This window comes from Eretmochelys imbricata, chromosome 6 (genome assembly GCF_965152235.1).
Source record: "Eretmochelys imbricata isolate rEreImb1 chromosome 6, rEreImb1.hap1, whole genome shotgun sequence".
NCBI lineage: Eukaryota > Metazoa > Chordata > Testudines > Cheloniidae > Eretmochelys > Eretmochelys imbricata.
This window is the reverse complement of record NC_135577.1, coordinates 95,187,685-95,205,969: the sequence shown is the minus strand read 5'-3', so window position 1 is coordinate 95,205,969 and position 18,285 is coordinate 95,187,685. Positions and strand designations below refer to the sequence as shown.

General features: G+C 42.7%; 1 protein-coding gene across 1 annotated transcript in view; it reads left to right on the top strand.

Annotated features, from left to right (window-relative positions):
- The window catches only part of CEP128 (centrosomal protein 128), a 441,360-nt gene that overhangs the window by 30,580 nt on the left and 392,495 nt on the right, over nt 1-18,285 (top strand). Inside the window, exons 6-8 of the mRNA XM_077819212.1 lie at nt 2,583-2,674; nt 3,832-3,904; nt 18,096-18,212. Of these exons, the coding sequence (XP_077675338.1) occupies nt 2,583-2,674; nt 3,832-3,904; nt 18,096-18,212 (282 nt within the window). The remainder of the gene's footprint in view (nt 1-2,582; nt 2,675-3,831; nt 3,905-18,095; nt 18,213-18,285) is intronic.

The following is an 18,285-nucleotide window of genomic DNA, read 5'->3' as shown; positions in this document are numbered from 1 at the left end:
TTCTAGAGTTTCTCTAAGTATTCTTTATGCATAGTGCACTCATGTCACTTGTGAGCACAGCATATTGTGCATGTTTTTGAGGAAGGTCCTCTAAGATTCCCCTTGCTGTAGTTCGTTCACTCTCACCCAAAATACTAACCATGTGGGAACCGTCCTCCTGGCTGAGGTGGGCTGGTCATTGCTCCTTCCAAAACTTGATCGTTTATTTATATAAAGAGTGACAGAGGCTGTGACATGCTGTATATATCCTAAAAGGTACTATTTGAAAATATCTTGATATAGGATTGACATGTAATAAATTAGCTTTTGTAATCATGAGAAAAAGATCTAAAGACTACAGCTCTTAGTGCTTTACAATTCACAATTATTTAAATAAACATCAACACAGAATTAAAACACTAGTCTTGTCCCATGCTTAATTCACCTATGCTTATCTCAAACATGCTGGGACTTCCAGTTCTCAGTCCATCATTCATCTTCATCCCAAATGTCTGCTTAAAGCAGGTCTTGTAGCTAACAGTTTTTAACTTTCACGGGCTTATGAGGAAGCAAGCTCTGGATTCAAGAGCTCCTCTGTGGGATGCCCTAGGACCAGCACCATCTCTTTTAAATTAAGGGAGCTCACCTTGAGCTTGTTTAATGACTACAACTGTAGTGGATAGCCCAGGGGGAGAATCTGCTCCATGTGATTGGCCACAATTTTCATATGGTTTCATAATGCACTACATATAAAGCTACATATATGGCAATCCAAACTCATGGTGACAAAGGCATGGTGTATAGTGATATCAGAGTCTTCAATCTTGTTTGGATTAACTTCAGCCATCTTACCCTCATTTTCACCCTCTTACATGTAGACATTGAGTTATTTGTCCCATTGTACCAGGCAGGTGAAATGAGATGAAGATTTTGGTGTCAGATGGTCTGTTGCAGACACCTCAGCCCATCTCTACTCATTAAGTCTCCAAACAGCCTGATATACACTTTGAATGGGTAGTATAATAGGATGGATTTCTATTGTACTTCCTATGTGAGAGGCTTCAGCACATATGAGCATGTACCCCAAATTACTCTCTGGGCTCCCCCGGGTAGATATGAATGGAGCTACTTGAGCGAGTCCCTCTACCTCTGCAGTAAACCACAGTTATGCCAACAGAACCTCACCATAATTAGTATTAAAGACAGCCGATAGATCTAACAAATCAGCATGAGCTCTTTATCTTCATTAGATGCTAGACGATCAGTTGATGTAAAAATGCAACTTTGGTACTGTAATCCAATCTAAATCTTTATTACATGGGATTAAGAGAGCCTGAGGACCCCAGAAACTACCAGAGTTGTTCCACCGTAATCTTTGTAATGACCTTTCCCCTAAAAGAAGAGTTAGTTAATCTTTTCAACAATAAAATATCTGTAATAATAAGCTCTTTGGAAAAACACTGTTTTTGTTGTGTGTATAGACAGCACTTTGTCTTTTTATGGTGCTTTCCAGAATACAAATAAGATTTTTGCATGTATAGTTAAATATCTTTCTGAAATATTTTTGTTTGTTTTGATGGTGTGTGTACGTGTGTGTACACACACACACACACACACAGTGTCCATATATGCCAATGTAAGTACTGCTTTGCTTATTTTTATAAAACTACTTAAATATTAACCATATCATCTTATTTCAGTAAAAACATAGATAAGTTGTTGTTCTCTGGGGTGGTTTTTATTGACTATGGCCATAGGCTGAATTTGATTTTTGGGATGAGATGATGCTCAAATCTCACTTACCACATCTTGAATCTTAGTATTCTCCCCTTGCCACGTTCACAATCGCAGCATTCACATTCCCTATGTTTACCTTGCCAGGTCTTCCCATATTTCTTAGATATGACAAGTCATGAAATATATTAATAATTCCACAATCATTTAAATCCGTATAAGTCTAGACTCATTTATAAATAATGTTTTCTCAGTAGATTTACTTCCTCTCCCCCAGCAGTTTCCTACTCCACCAAGCTGCTCTACACTGTAACTATACTGCTCCGCTTGCTCAGAGTGGAGAACCAAAGTGAAATTTACAAGAATGCCTTAGAAAGGTAATACAAATGGTTCAGAGAGTTTAATTTCTCCACCTGCCCAGATCTGCTGATTGATTTGGAGCAGGGAGACCAGGATTGGATTGTGAAAGGGTCAGGTAACTGAAATCCATGCGCTGTAAAGCACTAGAATAACCGTGGTTTAGAATCTTGTTACTTCATTTTCAGTTGCACAGCTGAGAAGTGTGGTGGTGTGATATGGCTGCTGGGAGAAAAGTTTTAGTGCTGTACTAGCACACCTGCCTAATCCAGCCTTGTACTATCAGTAAATGTTAAATTAGATATGAAATAATATAGTTGTAGTATTTAGAACCGGAAGCAGACCATAGGACCCTCAGGTCTGGAATTGTTTGACACATTTGTCATCTTTAACCTATATGTTTTGTTTAAATGTTTCTTTAAAAAGTTTTAAAATATGTTTTTCCTTTTGAAATGACACTGAAGAAAGACATTTCAAACTTTTGAGCTTAATTTGTTTGTTCTCATTTGCAGCTGCATTCCTTACACCGCTCCCTTCGAGACCTTAGCAGTGAACAGGTTCGCCTAGGAGATGATATCAGCAGAGAGCTTTCAAGAAGAAACCGGTATAAGTAGTATCCGTTTCCACATCAGGCAGAAAAGATGAGCTGTTTAAAGAATAAATTAGGAAATGTAATTTAAGGGCTGTTTATAAATATAGAAATTAACTTTTGTTCCATGTTTGCTTTTTTTTAATATTTTGTTCCATTAACAATCACAGGAGTACAAAATGGACAATATGCATCCTATTATAATTTTAATAGGAGGAGAGTTTTAGAACTTCCTTCCAAAATGTGCGGGAATGAAAACCTGCATAATAATAAATTATCTAAGTCACATCATCTTCCTATTCAGTATATAATAAACACAGTCCTTCTCAAAGGTAGCGTTTTTCATTGGCTAATCCAGTGGGTTAAGAGTTGGGAACCATTTGTTCTCTTCTCAACTGTTCCACTGGTGGATTGTGTTTAGGACCTGATCAGCAGCCCCCTGAAGTCACTGGAAAGACTACCATTGACTTCAATGAGCTTTGATTGAAGCCTTTAAGGTTTTCTGTAGTATCCAAAAAAAAAACAAAAAACAGATGGACCTTGAGCAGGTCACTTATGTTTTCTGTGCCTCATCTTATAGTTCTGTGAAATGGGCATAATCTGCAAAAAGGTGTAGAAAGGATTAAGTTAATTGTTTGCAAGGTGCTGTCAGATCTCTAAATGAATGACAAAGCAAAAATTAGCACTATCTTATTGCAAGTGTATGGGCAGCTAAAACTCAGGAATATGACTTTCTCACTGCATAGAATAGCTACTATGTAATGTCTGTGTCCTCCTCAAAATCTGAATCCTAGAACAAAATTATTGCTGAAAGTAACTTGAGAAATGATTTGCATTCTGGATTCTCTTGTTGCTGATTTTTTACATGTTAGTCATACATTTTATAGTTTGAGTGGTGGTATGTCTCACAAATTAGCTCCCCATTATCTGCACTCAAAGTGTGGATACATTTTAGTATGTGGTTTTGCCACCTGAGTCTGACCGCTGCTTTTTCTAGGAATTGGCAGACAGAGAAGATCTGTTTTTAAAAACTGCCCTAACATGCAGGCATTGCAAAAGCTTAAAACCCCAAATAAATAAATGTTTGTTAAAGGCATGTAATTGCTGCTCAGTTTAAATTAACTTATGCTATTAAAATTTAAAATTAATCTTTGCATTTTTTTCCTTCTAAGGACTGATGCAGAAACCAAAAAGATCTTGGCAGACTTGTCTGAAAAGCTCACTGAATCCCAAAGACAAGAAACTGTGAGTGTGTTTTCAGCATAGCTAACTGGGATGGGGAGAAAGGAGAACAGATGTGTTACGTAGCTAGTTCAACATGCATCTTGCCAATCAACTTAACACCGACATGTTAATGCGTCCTTAAAACATAGTGAAGTCTGGGTCAGGGGGCTTGAGTGCTTTCACTGTGTAGCAAAAATGTAGCATTTCATCCCTCAGATCCTTGCTAGTTGAACTAAATGGGGGCTGTGACATTATTAACATAACCTGTGACCATATAGATGATTGGTGCAACCACTGTTATATATTTGCAGCAAATATTGTACAAAGGTTGTTGTGTAAGGTGTCTATGATTTGCTGATTATGATTATGCTAGTTGTATAAATGTATCACTCTTGTATCTGAAACTAGAAATATGAAATATAACTGAGAACCTATTGTAATTATGCAAAGTGTGGGCCATTAATGATGGTTTGGAATCTTGATGGCTCCCATCAACTAGGACAACTGACTGTAGATGGCTCTGTTTACTTGTAAGTCTTCCTGTCCACCTGTGTGCTGGCAAGTGGATAGTGAAGTCTTACAGTGATGTGATCATGTCACCTGAACTGGAATCCATCTTTAACTTGGTGCTTTTCCATTTAGAAGGAGGGGTGAGAACCCAGAGAGGGACAAAGAATTCCCGCCTTGTGCAAAAGATATATAAGGGGGAGGAACAGAACAAAGGGGACTGCACTGTGAGAAATCCCGTAGCTACCACCTGAGCTTGAACAAGGACTGTTCCAGGGGAAAGGATTGTGCCCAGACTGGGAAGGTGTCCAGTCTGTGATAGAAGCTTATTGAAACATGTCTGAGGGTGAGATTTTTATCTGTATTCAGTTTTCTTACTGTACTAGGCTTAGACTTGCATGTTTTATTTTACTTTGCTTCGTAATTCACTTTGTTCTGTCTGTTATTACTTGGAACCACTTAAATCCTACTTTTTGTATTTAGTAAAATCACTTTTTACTTATTAATTAACCCAGAGTATGTATTAATACCTGGGGGCGGGGCTGGGGCAAACAGCTGTGCATTTCTCTCTATCAGTGTATAGAGGGCGAACAATTTATGAGTTTACCCTGTATAAACTTTATACAGGGTAAAACGGATTTATTTGGAGTTTGGACCCCATTGGGAGCTGGGTATCTGAGTGCTGGAGACAGGAACACTTCTTAAGCTGTTTTCAGTTAAGCCTGCAGCTTGTGGGGGATGTGGTTCAGACTTGGATGTGTGTTTGCAGCAGGCAAGCATGTCTGGCTCAAACCAGGCAAGGGACTGAAGTCCCAAGCTGGCAGGGAAAACAGGCTCAGAGGTAGTCGAGGCACATCAGGTGGCAGTCCCAAAGGGGTTTCTGTGACCCAACCTGTCACAGGGGCATTTTACAATTGTTTGGGGTATTTTTTTCTGTTAATTCACAATAAATTATCCTGGGGAAAGCTGGCAGTGCTGTAGTTTGAGCATTAGTAGCAGCATTTTTTAGCAAACAAAATATCCTTCTAAAGCTCTAAAAATATTTTTTTATGATTAAAAGTGCATTTTCCTTTCTCCAGAGTCAACTTGTGTGTCAGTTACCCTTTTTAACTGAGCTGTCCTTTCAAAATAATCATTTAATGTGCTTAGGATGTTGCTGTTATAAGGATTTTATGCCTTACGGTATGTGGTAATAAATAATCAATATTGCAAAGGTGTAACATCACAGGGAGACTTTGAGATCGTTAGCTGCCTTGATACTGTCCAATTGAGTGTGATACAAAAGCATATTAAACTTGATTATTATGAGGGGAGAAAATGATTTTTTTTAGCTTATTTCAGAAGGATCACAACCTAAATAAAAGATACAAAAATAACCTCTGGTTTGTGGAAGGGTCATTCATTAGTAAGGCCCTGATTGGATGCTCCTCACAGCTCCTTTCCTATTGGCTGCTTTTAACACAGCTCCCCTAGGGTTCTGTTAACTCCTAACAGGCCAGTGTGGGGCAGGTGCCCCATCATACACCCTCCCCATTAAGACCAACTGTCACAGGGGGGATATTACCTTCCCTGCTTCCCACACAGCTGTGCCGACAGGATGTCCCTCTCCTGCCTCAGGCTCTTCAGTAGGAGGAGCAATCTGCCTCCCTCCTTTAGGGTCTGAGTTCCTATCGTAGCCTGTTCTGCTCCCGTGTGGGTTCCCTTGTCCGTCTGGGTCCTCTTCATCCAAATCATGTTTTTCAGTACCTCCATACTACCCCCTGCTGGCAGCTGGCTCCCCACCAGGTCCATGGTCATCACTACCACATCCATCTGGGCAGTCTCTGACCCAGACTGGCTCCCAGAAATCCCTTTTCTACCCTGTTTTCTTCTATGGGAGCCTCTATATATGGCCCTCCTTGTGGCACTGAAAGCAACCTCTTTGCCTCCCCTGGGTCAGGGGTCTCCCATTGTCCTTCTCTTGCTCAGCCCTTCCCCTGGGTTAGCTTTGATCCTGTACATGCGGTCCGGGCACTCCCTCTGCAGATGCCCTTGCTGCCCACAGGTCCAACACGCCCATTCCCTTCCTGTTCTCCTCACAGGTGGGACTCTCTTGGGCTCTCGCTTCTTCCCAATCTCTGGGAGAGGCTTCTGTCTCCCATCCTGGTAGGGTCATTCTCCCTTCCAGTGTCCTTGCTGCCTACTGGCATAACAGTCGCTTGGCTCAGCCACAGGTCTCCTGGCCCTGGTGTGTTGCTTCCCCTTTCGTTCGCTGCGGCCTCTGTGGACCCGCTCCCACAGGAGCTTAAGTATATAGAGCTGCTGCTCAGCTAGCTGGATCATGTAGGCCTGCAAGCACTCCTGTGTCTCCCACTGTCTCTGTTGCATCTGGAGTACCTACAGCAGCAGGGCCTGAAGCTGGCCTTGCTGCTTGTCAGCTCCTTTTCACAGGGTCACTGACTCTGGAGTCCAGTCTGGGAGGGTGTATGAGCTCTTGGCAAAACATGCCCAGTGCGGATCCGTTGTCTCTCCACCTTTACTGTCTCTCAGATAGTCTTTCAAATTCCCCTTGTATCAGGGGTAGCAGTCAAATAGTCTCTGAGTCCCTCACTCAGTCCCTTTCCCTCAAGGGCAACTGAATACACGTGTTTTCCACCATATGTGATGGGGTGCACTCACCACTGCGGCTCCTCCTGCTGGCTGTCCCAGGGATTAGCTCTGCTAGCCAGTGCACCCCCTCTTCTGGTGGTGTCTCGCGGCTGTCACTTCTGCTCCTGGACCTGTGTCGCTCTAAAGACTGTGGTGTCTTCTTCAGGACACAGCCCTCCGGCTGTGCCACACTCTCTGTACCTCCTTCTGGGGGACAGTATCACAGTCCCTCAGTCCAGCCACTTCCTCAGTGGTGAGTGGGGGCGGAGGAGACCTGAGCCCCCCCCCCTACTCTGGGTCCCAGCCCAGAGACCCTGCAGGTGGCCACCACTTGCTGCGTCCCCTCCGACTCCTCAGTTCATTTCCCTGGGCCACTTCCCTGCAGCCCCCAGCACCTTCTTCACCCTTACCTCAGGGCTTCAGCCTGCCAGTCTTAGCAGCTAGCCAGGAGCTCTCTCTAGCTTCCCTGATCCCTGCAGGCAGCACAGCTCTGACCAGGGTGCTGGCGTTTCTTCCTCCTGCTAGGAGCCTCGTCCTCCCTCCTTGAGTTCCAGGCAGCTACTGAATTTATTCTGCCCTGCAGCTCTTGTTATATGGGCCTTCCCAGCCCTGACTGGGTGCTCCTTGAGGACTTTTTCCTCTTGGCTCTGTTTAACACAGCCGCTTCAGGTCTGTATTTACCCCAACCGGCCAATGTGGGGCAGGTGCCCCATCAAAACCATCTCCCCACCACACAAAGGTTAGACTCATACTGGTCTATTTGCACCTAAAATCATCCAGCCTTTCAGATGGCCTACCTGGCTTCCATATCTGCTCTTCATCTGCCAGTGGATGGATTTTCCATTTTATCTCACCCCTCTGGTTTCCAAATTTCTGAAGGGTCTAGTCAACATCTACAGATTATTTACAGATGCTACATCTACCCATCTGTGTCCGATTTGCAGATGATACAAAACTACTCAAGATAGTTAAGTCCAAAGCAGACTGCGAAAGGTTACAAAGGGCTCTCCCAAAACTGGGTGACTGGGCAACAAAATGGCAGATGAAATTCACTGTTGATAAATGCAAAGTAATGCACACTGGAAAACATAATCCCAACTATACGTATAAAATGATGGGGTCTAAATTAGCTGTTACCACTCAAGAAAGAGATCATGGAGTCACTGTGGATAGTTCTCTGAAAACATCCACTCAATGTACAGCGGTAATCAAAAAAGTTAACAATGTTGGGAATCATTAAGAAAGGGATAGATAATAAGACAGACAATATCATATTGCCTCTTTATAAGTCCATCTGAATGACCACATTTGAATACTGCATGCAGATGTGGTCACCCCATCTCAAAAAATATATATTGGAATTGGAAAAGGTAAAGAAAAGGGCAAAAAAAAATGATAGGGGTATGGAACAGCTTCCATATGAGGAATTAGACTGGGCCTTTTCAGGTTCGAAAAGAGATGACTGCGGGGGAGATATGTAAAGGTCTATAAAATCATGACTGGTCTGGAGCAAGTAAATAAGGAAGTGTTATATACTTCTTATCATAACACAAGAACTAGGGATCACAAAATGAAATTAAGAGGCAGCAGGATTAAAACAAACAAAAGGAAGTATTTCTTCACACAACGCACAATCAACCTGTGGAACTCTTTGCCAGAGGATGTTGTGAAGGCCAAGACTATAACAGGGTTAAAAAAAAAAAACTAGATAACTTTCCTGTTCTGTACGCATCTGGCATTTGCTACTGTCAGAAGACAAGATACTGGGCTAGATGGATCTTTGGTCAGACCCAGCATGGCCCTTCTTATGTTCTTATGATCCAGTACTGTTATGGGACCTCAACCTAGTCCTCTCTAGATTAATCAGTTATCCCTTTGAACTTGTAGTGAGAATGTCACTGTCTTCATTGTCTATGAAAATAGTGTTTCTGGTGGCAATCTCTTCTGCAAGGACAGTTTTAGAACTTTGGGTTTTTTTTAGTGGATCCTCCTTTCACAGTCTTTCAAAGACACAATTTCTTTTAGGCCAAACCCAAAGTTTATGCCCAAGATAATAGCTTTCCACCTGACTCTCGCTATTCATATTTCTTCCAAAGCTGAAGACAAGCTCTGCACTTTAAACATTCATGGGGCTTTGGCATTCTATTTGGATCATATTAAGTCCTTTTAGAGCCTCTCTTAGGCTTTTTGTTGCCTACACTGGAAGATTTAGCGATCAAGCGGTAACAGTTCGGTGTATTTCTCACTGGATTACTGACTACATTAAGCTGTGCTATGACCATGCTAAAGTCTCTCCTGCACCAAGGATAGCAACTCACCGTACCAGAGCTCAGTGTACTTCATCAGCTTTTCTGAGGGCTTGTCTACACTTATTGGAGGATTGACGCTGTGGCGATTGATGCATTGGCTGTCGATTTAGTGGGTCTAGTGAAGACCCATTAAATTGACTGCCAATCGCTCTCCCATCGACTCCTGTACTCCACCTGATCGAGAAGAGTAAGGGGAGTCGACGGGAGAGCATCTCCCGTCGACGTCGTATAGTGTGGACCCTAAGTAGATCTAAGCTACGTTGATTTGAGTTATGCTATTCATGTAACTCTCATTGCATAGCTTAGATTGACTTTTCTCTTGAGTGTAGACAAGACCTGCAACATCCATGTAGTGGATATCTTCAAATCAGCAATGTGGTCATCTGTATGTAACTTTTCCAGACATTTTACCATCACTCAAGCCTCTAGATTCTTGTCCAAGTCAACAACTTGGTTTTACAATCTCTGTTCAGATGATTAGCAGCTCCCTTCAAGTGGAGGGACTTCAGATGAGTCACCTGCAATGGCATGAATATGTGCACAATCAGTTGAAAAGAAAAAACTGTTCCTTACCTGTACTGTAACTGTGGTTCTTAGAGATGTGTTGTACATATATACATTCCACTACCTACTCACCTTCCCTTCTACTTTGGACATTAAATAAAGCAGTGTGAAGGAATGGAGAGAGAAGTGGCAGATGTGACCCTTCTATGCTCTCACCCAAGAGCACAAGTTCAGCAGGGGTGCATGCTGGCAAAAGTCTTAGTCTCGAGTGCATTTGGGTGCAACTACACTTGCAGTGGAACATAAATGTGCACAATACATCTCATTTATCAACAGTTACTGTATGGGTAAGTGACTTACTGTTTTTTTCACGGGAAATGGAGTGGAACCATGACATTTGCTGCTAAATGAAATAAGAATAACCACTAACTTCACTGCATTCAGAACTAAATGCAAAACCTGCCCTTTGACTTGAGGTGACTTTTCTGCAGTAGCCCTCAGCAATAACTAATGATACATTAGAATACTCCCTTCATATTTTTTTAAAACAGTCTAACAACTTGAAGCTTTTTTCCCTTGGCTGGGCTGGAATAGAGAATTTGATGTTCACTTTTTGTGGAAAGTGCTAGGATGCCACAGTAGTGGTTGACATTATAAAAACTTATTTGGGGTTGGAAGTGATGTATATTCTCCCTAGTGACATCATGTTCAAAGGGCTGGAAAGACATCAGACCAACCTTTTTGACCAGTGGAAGACTAAATTTCTTTTATCATTAATGGGTCCTCAGAATAAGATTCCTGGATCTCTTTAATACACAGGTTTTCTTTGTTCTCATAATTTAATGTCTTGCTTCAGTGGATCTTAAATATTTATTGCAACATTCCCATTAGAAAACACCTCAAGTTTCCCTTCCAGAGAAGTTTCTACTATTGTGCACAGTAACTTTTCCTTTAAAGAGGAGCTTACACTTAAATGGAAAATATCTTGTTTTGAAACAGTTGATGCTTCTAGTCCAAAACTTTCTTTTCTCACTTTATATTTCTTTTATTAAGAAATATTTGCATGAAAACAAGCTTTCATTTTTTTCCAAATTCCCCTTACTTTTGCTGTTTCATCCTTATGTGGAGTAATCAGTTTGTTGTTCTCGCTTTCCTATGCTTAGCAAGCAACTCATTTAATGAGGACAGGGTTTCAACTGTAATAGGGAATAAATAGGAGTGGATGAAATCTTCAAAATAGCAAACTCCATTCCATGAAAATCTCCTTAAAGATAAAGCAAAAGGGAAAAGAAGTGCAGAGAATATGAATGAACTGAGATACATGAATTGAGTTTTCTGATGGAATGTTTTTCAAAGTGTTCCATGAGATGAAAGCTGCTTTTTAATGGTGCGAGGATAACAGATAAATTTTCTGATTGTACTTATAGCCTCCGTCGTCTTGGTATCTGAGCCGCTGACAAACATTACTGAGTTTATCCTTCAATACCCTGGGAGGTATAGAAGTAATATTATTCCCATGTTACAGATGTGGATTTGAGGTAGAAGGAGATTGAATGATTTCACCCAAAGTCTCACAGGAAGTTGGTGGCAAAATTAAGAATTGGTCTCTTGAGTCTCATGGCAGTACATAAGTCCACAAATCACCTTTAATTTCTTAGTTATCTGAGAGTTGAACACTATTTTATTCAAAGGTGCTAATACAGAGGAGCCTCTCACTCACCCCAAATGCTATGTTTTTTTCCCCTATAAACTTAGTTCTCTTGCAAGGTATAATACAGAGAAGAGATGGGGTGGCAGCTTCAGAAAGGTGCTTCCTGCTTTAGATGGTATCCACAAGCTAATTTTTTAACTTTTTAATTTTTAAAAAGTACTAAAACAAGCTTCTTATCTTTGTGCCGGGTTCCCCCCAGTGTGCCAAGTGGAACTGGGGTACCACTGAGCACCCTGATCCACCATCCTGGGCTCCCTCTCATACTGTACTGCTGTGACAAACTGCAAGCCCTCTGGCCTGCACTCTCACCAGCACACATACAGGTAGGAACATACCCATCTGCAGTTACATGCAGGCTTGCTGACCAGCCCCTGCATAGGAAGGCTACAGTTAAGGCAACTCCCAGCTCCCCAGGTGTGCACCCCTCTAAAGTATAAACCCAAAATTATATTGTCATGCGCTACACAAGGAACTGTATAATTCATAAAATTTGCCCCCTCCCTCAATGTGGAGAGGAATATGCAACAGCCTTTGCCCTGAATTATGATTGTCACACACTTCACTCCAACTCACTGGTTGAAAAAACTAGTTTATTTAGTACAAAAGATAGATTTTACATGGTTATAAGTCATAGAAAACCGATGAAAGCAGATTACCTAGCAAATAAACAAAAAAATGCAAACTAAGCTTAATATACTAAATAGATTGGTTAAGAATAGCAGATTCTCACCCTAAGAGATGATACAAGGGGCAAGCTGCACTTGCTTTAGAGCTTGGACTCTCCAGGTGTTTTCATTCACAGGCTAGAAATCCCTTTCGCTTGGGTCCAGCACTTCCCTCAGTTCAGTCTTTGTTCCTCGGGTGTTTTCAGGAGTCTTCTTGTGTGGGGAGTGAAGAACCCCAGATGAGATCACTCCCTGCCTTATATAGCTTTTTGCATATGGCTCAAAAGCTTGTTCCCAAAGCTTGGTTCCCAGACTGGTCTATGGAAAAATACTGACATCCCAAGATGGAGTCTAGAGACATGTGGTCTCATCACAAGTCCTTGTAGAGTCATAGCAGCCATTACTTAGAGGCTATCTGTAGCATTTTCTGGAAGGCTCCCCAGGTGGGATTTAAGCTTCTCCTAAGGCCTATGTTTTTTCCTAATGGCCCATTGCCCTGAATAGGCCCTTCCCTACCCACTATCTAGACTGAAAGCATCTTGTCTAGTGGGCATTACCCAGGTGTAACTACATTTGAAATATAGTTACATTGGCAGTGTCAGGGTTCCCTCCCTACTCTGAACTCTAGGGGACCTGCATGAAAGACCCCCCATAAGTTTACTTTTACCAGCTTAGGTTAAAAACTTTCCCAAGGCACAAACTTTGCCTTGTCTTTGAACAGTATGCTGCCACCACCAAGTGATTTAGACAAAGAACAGGGAAAGGACCACTTTGAATTCCTATTTCCCCCAAATATTCCCCCAAGCCCTTACACCCCCTTTCCTGGGGAGGCTTGAGAATAAACAAGATAAGCACAAATCAGCCTTGGATTTTTAAGACCCAAAAAACCCAATGAGATTCTTAAACAGAACTTTATTAGAAGAGAACAACTCTGTAAGATCAGAATGGAAGATAATCTTACAGGCAGTCAGATTCAAAACATAGAGAATCCCTCTAGGCAAAACCTTAAGTTACAAAAAGACACAAAAACAGGAATACGCATTTCCTCCAGCACAGTGAATTTACAAGCCAAAACAAAGAAAACCTAACTCATTTTCTAGCTAGATTACTTACTAACTTTACAGGAGTTGGAGAGCTTGCAACCTTGATCTGTTCCCTGCAAAGGTATCAGACAGACAGACAAAAGCCTTTCCCCTGCCTCCAGATTTGAAAGTATCTTGTCCCCTCATTGGTCATTTTGGGTCAGGTGCCAGCCAGGTTACCTGAGTTTCTTAACCCTTTACAGGTAAAAGGACTTTGCCTTTGGTCAGGAAGGATTTTATAGCACTGTGTACCAAAAGTTGGTTACCTTTCCCTTTATATTTATGACAGGCAGTATTCATAACTTCTGATACAAAAATGATGCATGCATAAAATAGGATAATCATATTCAGCAAATCATAACTTTTCCAATGATACCTCACATGACTTATTTGGCATAAATAGGGTTGCCAACTGTCTAATGAGACAAACCCAAACACCCTTGCCCCACCCCCTACCCGCCCCTTCTCTGAGGCCCTGCCCTGCTCACTCCATCCCCCCTCCCTCCATCACTTGCTGTTTCCCACCCTAACTCATTTTCACCTGGTTGGGAGGGGGTGCGGGCTTTGGGCTGGGGCCGAGAGGTTCAGAGTGTGGGAGAGGGCTTCAGTCTGAGCCCGAGGCAGCAGGTTCGGGTGCAGGAGGGGGTGTGAGGTGCAAGCCCTGGGAGGGCGGTTGGGTGCAGGAGAGAGCTCAGGGCTGGGGTAGGGTGTTGGGGTGCGGGCTCTTGGAGAGAGTTTGGGTGCAGAAGGGGGTGCAGGCTCTGGGAGAGAGTTTAGGTGCAAGAGAGGGCTCAGGGCTGGGGCAGGGGGTTGAGGTGTGAGAGGGGGTGAGGGGTACGGGCTCTGGCCGGGTGATGATTAGCTTGGGCGGCTCCTGGACAGCGGCGCAGCAGGGCTAAGGCAGGGTCCCTGCCTGCCCTGGCTCTGTGCCGCTCCTAGAAGCGGCCGTCATGTCTCTGCGGCCCCTGGGGAGGGTAAGGGGCTCCATGTGCTGCCCCTGCCTGGAGGCTCCGCCCCCGCAGCTACCATTGGCCACAGTTCCTGGCCAATGGGAGCTGTGGACTTGGTGATCGGGGCGCGGGCAGTGTGTGGAGACCCCCCGCAACCCTCCCACTCCTGGGGCTGCAGGGACAAGCCAGCCGCTTCCAGGAGCAGTGCGGGGCCAGGGCAGGCAGGGAGCCTGCCTTAGCCCCGCTGTACCACCGGACTTTTAGCAGCCTAAAATCTCCTGGTTTGGCTTCAGTAGCCTCCAAGAGATAGAGCCTGATTCCAGAAGACTCCCAGCAAACCTGGAGGGTTGGCAACCCTATGCATAAAATGAATCATAATTAGGTAATAATCGTATCATAATAAATCACTAGGAAGAATATGGGGTGCAGTGTCACAACCTTGTTAATTTGCACACTTTATAAACCATTCTAAAAAAGTTAGAGCATTCATTCCCCAGTTCCCAGCAAGGATAATGCTGAACTGAGGTGTCTCATAAATACTGTAAGCCTTCATTATTTTTGCAAACTATATTACAGAACATTTATTAGCATATTGTGAAGTAGTATAAATATAATTAAAACTAAGCTGCAGTTGTCAAAATAAAAACTGAAACATTGTGTAACACATGGTTCTTTTAATTTTTGTTTGTACTTGCTAATTTGTAGTAATTAATCATTCTTGATTAAGTCTATGGGTGTTGTATGTACCTGAGGACAGAATCTGGCTCTGTGTATTATGCTTTACCTTGCGTTCATGGATAGTATTTTTTTTTGAAAGAACATATCCAGGCTCTGTAAATTAACCATTATTATTATTATTGTTGTTGTTATCATCATCATCATCATCATCATCATAAACCAAAGCAAAAACAAACTGTAGAAGTCACATTTCCTCTTACAGAATTCAATAGGGCCTTTCACTAGAATGGGCCTTTAAAGTATTACAGAATTCTGCTGACCAAGAATATAAATAAATCCAGCAGTCAGACCTTTTATCAGTATGCTTAGCTATCTAATCTGTCTAATTACACAGCAAATATTTTCATGTATATGTATTGTATAACATTCAACACATGGGAGGTAGCACTGGTTTAGTGGTTAAAGGACTGGGACTCAAACCTTGGTTCTTTTCCTGGATGTGTCACACACTAGCTGTTTGATATTGTGATATTGGACATGTCTTTTTCCCTCTCATCAGCTCTTCATGAGGGGGAAAAACTTGGGGACAATTCAGAGATATTTCAAGGACTAGTGTAAACTTTGAGACTTTGAGCAAGAGACATGCAAATATTACAAGTACATTCCTACATCTAGATTTTCCTACTTTCAGTAAATTATTTGTAGCAGAAGTTTAGTGTGCCAAAAAAAAAGGGCAGCAGCTAGCTAGCTCCATTTACTAATGGTAACACTGCAAAGTAAATTCTGAAGACAGAGCACGTTGGGATCTTCTCTGGCAGAATATGACCAGGTCAGTGCATCTAAATCAGAGGTGGTCAAACTACGGCCCGCGGAACTGTCCTGCCCAGCCCTTGAGCTCCAGGCCGGGGAGGCTAGCCCCGGCTCCTCCCCTTCTGTCTCGTTTCCCCCACCGTGGCAGCCTCAGCTTGCCGTGCCACCAGCACTCTGGCTTGCCGCTGCTGCCGGGCAGTGCGGTGGTGTGGCTGGCTCCGGCCGGGTGATGGGGCTGTGAGTTCCTGCTCCTCTGAGCGGCATGGTAAGGGTGGGGAGTGGAAGGGAGGGTTGGATAAGGGGCAGGGGGTCCTGGTGGGGGGCAGTCAGGGGACAGGAAGCAGGGGGCGGAGGTTCGGGGGGGGGCGGTGAGGGGATGGGGAGCAGGGGGGTTGGATAGGCGTGGGAGTCCCGGGGGGCCTGTCAGGGGGCGGGGGTGTGGCTAAAGGGTGTGTGAGTGAGGGTTGGATGGGGTGGGGGTGGTCAGGGGACAAGGAGCAGGGGGGGTTGGATGGGTTGGGGGTTCTGAGGGGGGCAGTCCGGGGGCAGGACATGGGTGGGGGCGGGTAGGGGGTGAGGGCCAGGCTGTTTGCGGGGGCACAGCCTTCCCTACCCGGCCCTCCATACAGTTTCACAACCCTGATGTGGCCCTTGGGCCAAAAAGTTTGCCCACCCTTGATCTAAATCCTCTGACCCAGGAGCTTGCAAATAATCTCATCCTAATAGTGGAAGCACTTTTGTTAGCAATATACCATGTCAGAGGGAGAACAAATGAAAATTATTGAATGTATTCTCTGCAACTTCTATGCAGGAGACAACAGTAATCCCTAGGACCTGTATAATTTAAATATTGGAGTCAGCTCGTAATTCCACAACACATGCTTCTCCAAAAACAAAATTAGTAGTCTTAATCCAGAACCAATAAAGCCCTCAAATAGAAAATATTCTGTTAATAAAGTAGCTAATCTGTTACATCTTTATTTAAAAAAAGAAGACATTTTTGGAGTTCACTTTAAGAGTAAGTACATAGGGCCAGTTAATGAATGAAACCTTAACATGTAGTGTTACTGTATATGTCATTTGGAGTCTTCAGAGCTTTCAAGAGCTACTTTAATCTTATATTTTTTTTTGGTGAGGGTGAATGTTATTGCTTCCATAGTTTCTAAAACTATATCATTTTCTCTCCCATACTGATGGAGAATATCCTATCAATCTCAGCATTTGTGTCCTTGCGACAAAATTCTTTAAAAGATGTAGCTTTTCTTGACTTTATTCTTAGCTGATTAACTTTTAGCTGTATGCCATATAGTTTTAGCCATGTTGGTCCCAGGATATTGGAGAGAAAAGGTGGGTGAGGTACTAGCTTTTATTGAACCAACATCATTCTCTCACCAACAGAAGTTGGCCCAATAAAAGATATTACCTTACCCGCCTTGTCTAACCTTTAGCTGATCACTTAACAGGAAATTGATAATTACAGAGTAGTATTTTGTTAATCTGGTGCTTGTAAAACACATTTTTAAGCCTTATGTTCTGTATTCACTACAATTATAGAGAATAGTAAAAAATAAACTATGTAGTCATGACATCAAATTTCATTGCAGATTGAATCCACGTAGCTCACTAGAGGGTGCTCTCTGCTAGTGGATTCAATTGAAGATACCATAGAATTATTCTATTTTAGTTTCATTTCCAGTTACTGTACCTGTGATCCAAGAGGGAAGCCAGTTGTTGTAGCAAATCATTTGTGTATTCATATTAGTGCTGACCTAGTAAAGTTTAATAAACTCTGATATTCAGTGATGGTTTAATAAACTCTGATATTCAGTGATGATGAGACCTACCTCTTCTACAGAGCTTTTCAGCAGTAGATCTCAAAACACTTTACAAAGGAGATTAGTATCATTATCGACATTTTACAGGTGAAGAAATTGAGGCACAGAGGTTAGGTGACTTGCACAAGTTTAATTGGGCTAGTGACAGAGCTGGGAGTAGAGCTCAGGGCTCCTGCATCCCAGTTCAGTGCCCTGTTGTCTGGACCATGCTGAAAAAGGTGGAAGCTCCATCACTAGAGATATTTAACACTTGACTGGTCAAAGCATAGGTACATATACTACAGAGACAAATTCTGCAGTGATCAGAATAGGGTAGACTGGCAAGATAACGGGTCTCATTCCATTTTGAATCTTTGTGATTTTGAGTAAGAATGCTCCTCAAAGCAGTTTATTTTCCATCAACTTTCAAATTCTATTTTATAAACTGTCTTCCTTTTCTTCTCCTACACCCCTCCACTCAAAAAAAAAAAAATCCTTTTGATATGTGGAAGAAATTTCTAATTTCCAATTTTTTTTGGTGTGTGTGTGTGAAGGTGTCAGAGCGGGTAGAGAGAAGACTTCAAGAGATAGAACAAGAAATGCGCACAGAAAGGCAGCTGGTAGAAAGACGCCAGGACCAACTAGGACATATGTCTGTGCAGTTGCAAGAGGTATGGAAGATAGTTACGTTAATTTCTTGCTGTACTTGCGAGCCTGGCTCAGACAAGGAAGAAAGGGGTCAGG